The following is a 7,123-nucleotide window of genomic DNA, read 5'->3' as shown; positions in this document are numbered from 1 at the left end:
CCAGGCATTTCAATACTGGTTCGCATTTAGTGGAGCTGTTTGGAGTGGTTTAGGAGCTGTGGCCTTGGAGGAAGTGTCACTGGGGGCAGGTTTCGAGAAGTTAAGGACTGACACCATTTCTAGTCCTTCCTTTCTGCTTCCAACTTCAGCTTCAGCTTCTGCTTTTAGTATCGGGTTCCTGCTGCCCATTGTGTTTATCACAGCAATAAAGGTAACACAGTGTCCGACCACCTACAAGCTTTAGTATTCCAGAACCCATCTCCATGGATACTGAAAGATAACACCGTACTCCTAATGTATTTACTGATCCCATCAGTGACGGTCAGTGCTAACTTGCCCCAAAGACGACTGCACTCTTAAAATAAAAAGTGCTCATTTTTAAGATCCAATCACACACTAAATATTTTGAAAAAAAAAAGTTAAAATTTATTAATAATAGTTAACATCACATGGTTAATTTGACTAGTTCTCTATTGTACATGATGACAACACATTCACTAGACTGAGTGCCCAGGGATTTGAGATGAGCCAAAAGTTCACTGAACATCACACAAAGCAGCATTAGTGGAGGGCTGTCAGCCCAGGGCTGGGAGCAGCCAGCCTCGTGCCAAGGCAGTGCACACTGCCTCCTCCTCTGGAGTGAAAGCCAACAACTTCCTCAAAAGCTAGCCACATGCTCGTCTCCACCTACAAAGTGTCCTCTATCAGAGATGGGGCCTGATCTGACAGTGTAAAATTTAGATTCAAAAATGTTGTCAAAATCCGTCTGCACTCCGTGGCTACCCTCTAGTGGTTCCCACATCTATAGGTGGCTTTGGCTTTCAATGGTCTGGATCAGGTCGGGGGAGCGAGGGTGCCACGCCCCACTGGCAGTGCCAGCCTGGTACAGTCTCAGGAGGACCTGGCAGTTTCCATATTCCTTTGTACCCCACCTTGTTCAGCGGTAACCAGGCTCTGCTTTGCACAACTGAGAAATGCGCACAACTTGGGTGTACCAGTGGTGAGTTTCTCTCTGTCTCTGTTTTGACCCCTGCATCCTGCTCATTAGCACGACAAGGCCATCCCCTCTTTATTAGGTCATAGCCAGGTTTAACGTTGGTGGTCAATCTAGTATTTTTAGAGTAGAAGTGAACTTTTGGAGTCAGAGCAGAGGACAGGGCTTTCGAGACCTCCTCCTCCAACAGTCTGAAATAAATAGCATGTATAAAAAAGCGAGTCAGCAGCTCAGTGCAGCTCAGTCTGGGGAGACAGACGGACAGCAGAGGGCAAAGGTACAAATACCCCACAGCATCCCTGAGGTTTTTGGTTGTTTCGTTGCTTCATTTGGTTTGTTATGACAATCAGATAGAACTTTAAGGACATTTTCTTTTTTTGGTGGCTTTCTTTAGCTTGCTAAACCGTTTTAAAACACTGACTGACCTACAGATGGAGATTGCTAAGCGTGAGTAGTTGAACAAGTCCTTCGGTTTCCTTTAGCTAACATCCCAGGCGATATCACTCAGGAAAGCGGACAGAGCTGCTGCTTCCTCTATCCGGGGGCCAGCCTCAGTCTCCATCCCTGCCCTGCACACGCTCCTCAGACTGCAGGAAAAGGCTGGTACTCTGCCGTCTGCCCACCACACCTCTCCTCTGCCCACGGGTGAATGAGGTGTTTCTAGGAGCCAGTCAGTGTTTCCACCTCACATCCTGAACTACACGGATTTACTAATGAGGCCAAGTCACGAGACCCTGGCCAGCTATGTACAGAACAAAGGAACATATAAATACATTACTTACAATTAACCATTACACAATGAAGGAGAGGACCTGTTTCACAAACTATATAAATTTCAAACATAAATTAAGAAACAAACAAAATAAAACAGTGTTTCCACTTCTGCAGGGGGGACGGGACGGGGGGGAAGACTTAAAAAGCTACCAAAAGTCACCCCCAACCAAGGTCTGTTGTTTGTGGATGATGCATTCAGTCATGTGAGGTAAAGCCACAAACACTTGGAGGAGGTGTCAACTCTTGGCTTTGGTTTGGATTCTCTATTCCAGGACAGCAAATGTTAGAACCAGCAGGGAAATGCTTATGGTTGAGCTGAAGAGGGTCAGCCATAAGGCCAACATGGGGGGATGTCCCTCTACTCCGCCTCCCTCCCAACGTCTGCCTCTGACAAAAGAAGCAAACATCCTTTTGGTGAGATGCTGTCCACCTACAAATGTCACATTCACATCCAAGATGAGGCAGCCATGTCTTTAAGACTATCTCCATCCCATAGGATTGTACCGGAAGTAGAATAGGGGGAGGGATGCTCTCTGGAGGTAACAGGAACAACTGTGAACAATTCCATACTTCTGATTCTCAGGAAGGCCAAGGATTGGGTGTCAAACTCTACAGTGAATATACAGAGACAAAAGTCTCAAGTCTCACAGGGTCCTCTCTGTGCAGGAAATTACAAGGGGTCCATCCATCCTCATAACTTAAAGCAGGAAGCGGCCACGCAGCAGAGAAGTCCCGTCTGGTCTCTGACTCTACCTCTGCCCGGCCTCCCGGATGCGGCAGGCCACCGCAGTGATAAGAGCCGCTCCCTTCCCACTGCCGTCCTCGGACTCCAGGAAAGACACATCACATTTCGGAGCCAGATCTCTCACGGTCTCATGCATGACTTTGGCAAAGCTGGAAAGAGAGAAAGAAGGGATGTGACTGGTTCGTGTCCTCCAAGGAAGCTGGAAACAGGAATGAAGATGAGAAGCATGACAGCAAACACTGACTGTGTGCTGGGTGCCAGAAAACACAGTCTCGAGGGCCACGCCCTAGTCTTACAGAGTGGCCAGTCGAGAGAGTGGAAAGCTCAAGTTTGGCACAAATGTCTTGAGAGGCTGGTGAACTTTTTTTCAAAATAAATCAGTTGGTCCTGGGATGTAGCTCAGTTGACAATGCTTGCCTAGCAATACAAGTGAGGCCCTTGGGTTTTATCCCCAGCATCAACTGAGCATGATAGCACTTGTCTGTAATCCCAGCAAACAGGAAGCAGAGGCAAGAGAGTCAAAAGCTCAAGGTTACCCTTGGCTCCATAGAAAGTTAGAGGCGGGTCTGGAATACAAGAGACCAGCTTTAAAAACAGCTGGAACAGCTAGCTTGGCACGAGCAGTGCACACGACTCTTGCAGGACCAAGATTCGGTTCCCAGCACCCACGTGACTCCAGCTCCAATGCCATCTTCTGGCCTCTGTAGGCATGGTACCCAAGCACACAATTTCCCCACACTCCCCACCTCTACCCATGTACAAATAATTACAGGGTCAATTACGGGTTGGAGAGATGGCTCTGGGGTTAGAACGTCTATTCATCTACTGTTCTTTCAAGAGACAAATGTAATTGGCAGCATGTCAGGTAGCTCACAACTGCCTGTAGCTCCAGTTCCAGGAAATCAATCCGTCTCTGACACCTAACCCTGTGTATGTACCCCTACATAGACACATGCACATACACGCTTCAGTGTTGTGGGTTATGTGTCATCTGAGCACGAATAAAGCCACTGTCAGCACACAGACATGGGCATGGCTGTGCGCCTCCAAAACCTTTATTAACACAAGCCCTGAGTGGTACTGTGTGATAATCTCCGGATCACAGGGAAAATCTTGCTGGAATTGTAGAGTGAGGGAACCAGAGTATTCCCAGCAGCACTGTTCACAGCAGCTAAAATGTCAGAACGATTAAACGACAGAGAACAGCAGTGATGTGATCACCGGAAAACATGACCCCCCTTCCCTCCCCCCCCCCCCCGCCGCAGTCAGGTGTGCTGGTTCACACCTGCCATCCCACCTTGTGAGGTGGAAGTCAGAGGGTTAGGAGTTCGAGGCCAGCCTCAGCTACATAATGCGGTCAAGGCTAATGTGGTTTACACAAGTCTCTGCCTCAAAAAACCCAAAAAGCTGCTGTCCAGCCTTGAAAATGATCAAACCACAACTGCACAAAGACTCCCAAGCCAGCAAAGGGGCCGTGACCATTAATCTCCAAACTAAGCACTAAACGCTCTTTGGAGTGGCTGAGAGAAGTCAAGGACAGACGTGCACCAGGAAGGGAAGACAGGGAAGGCCTCCAGGGGCAGGTACTCACTGAGGATGGAGCTTGTAGAGAGTCCCATCTACACCCACTGTCACTTTGAGGCTGTCCAGTCCTCGGTTTTCTCTTATCTTGTCCACCACAGCGGCCATGCCTGCGCCACAAAGCTGAGCCGCGCGCCGGGCAACCACGGTGCACACCTCCTTCACAATGATGCTGTCATCGCAGGTGCTCTCCAGCCCTAGGTGGCGCAGGATGGCGCGGACCTGCAGCAGGGCCAGGCAGTCACTGCGTGCGAAGGAGACAATGGATGGTCAGGTGTGCCCAGGCAGGTTCTGGGGGTGAGGGTGGGGGAGGGGGGGAGGGTGTTATCTGGCTCTTGAGCAGTGCTCATCCGCTCGTTCTTCCCACAGGTGACAGAGCTATGAACAAAAGGCCCTCGTTCTATCTGACACCCAAGGTAGAACATGGCTACCACAAAACTGATGCTCACAGGCGTGCTGGCCTGCAATCCCAGCTTTCAGGAGGCGGAAGCAGGCGGATTGCCACCAAGTGCAATGGCAATCGTGGTTACATAGTAAGATCTATCTCAAGAAGACAAAAACCAATCTATACTAAAGACAAAGGAAACTCACATCCTCCAAGCAGACTAGCCCTGATATTCAGTTTAAACTCAGCAATACCACTTTCCACGGCCTTTTTCCATGTCCAGCATGGTTCTTTGGGGGGTGGTGTCAGTTGGGAAGGGGTCACTCACTATAAGCAGACCAATTTGAGCCACATCCTGACCTCACAAGAGCCGGGGAAACCTGTGAGCCTGTCCATTCATGAGGGGAAAAAACGAGCACATGGTCCCACCTTCTTCCCAAGTCCCCATCCTTACCTCTCGATCTGAGACAGGAACTTGGTTTCAAAGATTCCCCTCGTCTTGAGGCGCTCTGAGATGCGGCCGCGGAACAGCAACCCTCTCTTAGTGAAATCAATGAGGATGTTACGCACAATCTCGCCCAAGTACATGCCGCTGATCATCTTCTCGAATCTGCAGTGTGACAGTGCCCACAGAAGTCAGAAGGGGGCAAATGTGTCCAGGCAAAAAAGAAAGTAGGGAGTTGGCACACTCCTCTTGCGGGAAAAGAACAGCTCCTGAGTCGTGTGAGCAACATCCAGGAATCTTTTCAAACATTCACCAAAACACCACCTGATGGCTGACGGCTCCTTAGGAAGAGACACACTTCACAAACCCAATCCCCCTTCCAGGATCGGGGCAGGATGGCTGAGTCTTCATCCTTAATTCCATTGGACAACTTACTTGCTCAAATAACTTGTGTCGACACATACTTTTGGAGCCAGCCATGACTGTGACTACGCACAATGCCTTTTTAAAAAGCTAAAGCCCAAAGGTCAATGATGACACTATCGCTACCCTACCTCATTGTGTAGCCTGCTTCCTTCATGAATGGTGCTTGCCTGGCTTGCAGAGGTATTTTAGTCTGAGCCCTCTAATTTAGACTAATCATTTGCAAAGTGTTGTCTAAAGGACCAAGATCTTTGACTAATTCAGTCTGGTGACATTCTAGATGGCATCTTCCTAGTGGGAAGGGTGGCAGACCTTAGGTCTCAGCTCAGCTCTAAGCCTCCACACTGCGTGAGGCTCCGTAACACTGAGGATGCTCGTCCACTCTGACAATAGAGGCACTAGATGCTGGGTAGCCGGAGAAAGGCTTCCTTCCTGTCAAAGCCACGCCAACACCACTTCTTCACCCCGGGAGCTACAAGAGCTGCCAGTTCTCACTGGCTTTCCTCAGTCTCGGACCTAGCCTCCAGTGCACTCTCCCGGACCTTGTTGGTGTGTTTAAGAAGCTCTTTGAAGGAGAAACCCACTAAGGTCCTCAAGAGAATAAGTGTCTGGGGGGCGGGGTGGATGTCGTGGTGGAGAGAACCTAGCCAACCGAGGTCTCATTCAGGATGTGCGCCCCCAACACAGGTGAGTGCTTACCTCTGCTTGCCAGGGTTGAGAGAGAGCTCATCCACAGCAACATCAAACTCTGTGCGGAAGTCATCCAGGCAGCCATTGTCCCCAAAGGCCCCCCACTCCATGTTGACGCACATCCGTCCCTCCTCTCCATCCACCAGCTCCACATTGCGCATCTCTTCCATGTAGCAGGCATTGCTTCCAGTGCCTGTCAATCAGAGGGCACCGGTCCTCCCTCAGCACCAGTCTCCCATCTGCCCGAGGCCATGCATCCCCATTCGGGAAGGAGAATTGGTGTCCTTACCAACGATGAGGCCAACTTCACAGTGAGGGTCTTCATAGCCACAGGTCATCATGGTCCCAACTGTGTCGTTCACGACAGCAACTACATCCAGGTCAAACTCCTGATGGCAGAAGCAGATGTCTGTCTAGTCCACAAATTCCAATATCCTCTGCTTAGGCACTTTAAGACAGACAGACACACACACACACACACAAACACACGCACACACAGCCACTTATCTGCTCACTCCTCTCTGCTCTCCCCATTCAACTTCACTTTTCCTCAAAGCCTTACAGCAGCGCCTGCTACTGGATCATGGGCTTCTGTTTAGAGTAGACTGTTGTGGTCAGCCCTGAGTCCTCACGCCCAGTAGTTAATCAGCCACTGCTGAGTGATGGAGCTAATTTCCCTCCAACAAAGTAATAGCGTGTGATATCGCCCTGACTCTGAATACTGCGGGGACCTTGGGCACTGGGGGACCAAAACATCAGGATCTGCACTATGTCTCCTACGGCGGTACTGATGCATCGGGACTTGTACTGTGGCCCCCACCTCTCGCCGGTGAATTGCTTCCTTCAGCAACGTGACCACATCCTCGCCCTCACAGCCAGATGCCTTGAAGCCTTTTGTCCACTTGAGGAGGATGCTCTGGAAGAAAACAAATAAATAAATAACGCACGGGTACAAAAGGGAGACATCAGAAAGGGGATACTGGTCATTCCTGGAGTCCCACTTTGCAAACAGATTACCCACAAATGACCCTGCGCTTGTATCTAAGGTACTGACTTGGTTGTATCATTTAATTCTCACCACTGCTT

The 7,123-nt window shown here is 49.8% G+C and overlaps 1 protein-coding gene across 1 annotated transcript in view; it reads right to left on the bottom strand.

The window, feature by feature from the left end:
* Window positions 1–1,900: 1,900 nt before the first annotated feature.
* Window positions 1,901–7,123, bottom strand: part of Hk2 (hexokinase 2) — a 49,851-nt gene continuing 44,628 nt past the window's right edge. Inside the window, exons 13-18 of the mRNA XM_057777605.1 lie at window positions 6,858–6,953; window positions 6,327–6,426; window positions 6,047–6,230; window positions 4,934–5,089; window positions 4,105–4,338; window positions 1,901–2,662 (exon numbers count right to left, since the gene is read on the bottom strand). Of these exons, the coding sequence (XP_057633588.1) occupies window positions 2,518–2,662; window positions 4,105–4,338; window positions 4,934–5,089; window positions 6,047–6,230; window positions 6,327–6,426; window positions 6,858–6,953 (915 nt within the window). The 3' untranslated portion in view covers window positions 1,901–2,517. The remainder of the gene's footprint in view (window positions 2,663–4,104; window positions 4,339–4,933; window positions 5,090–6,046; window positions 6,231–6,326; window positions 6,427–6,857; window positions 6,954–7,123) is intronic.

This window comes from Chionomys nivalis, chromosome 1 (assembly GCF_950005125.1).
Source record: "Chionomys nivalis chromosome 1, mChiNiv1.1, whole genome shotgun sequence".
Classification (NCBI taxonomy): Eukaryota; Metazoa; Chordata; class Mammalia; order Rodentia; family Cricetidae; genus Chionomys; species Chionomys nivalis.
The sequence above is the reverse complement of the archived record's forward strand: the minus strand, read 5'-3'. Positions and strand labels throughout refer to the sequence as shown.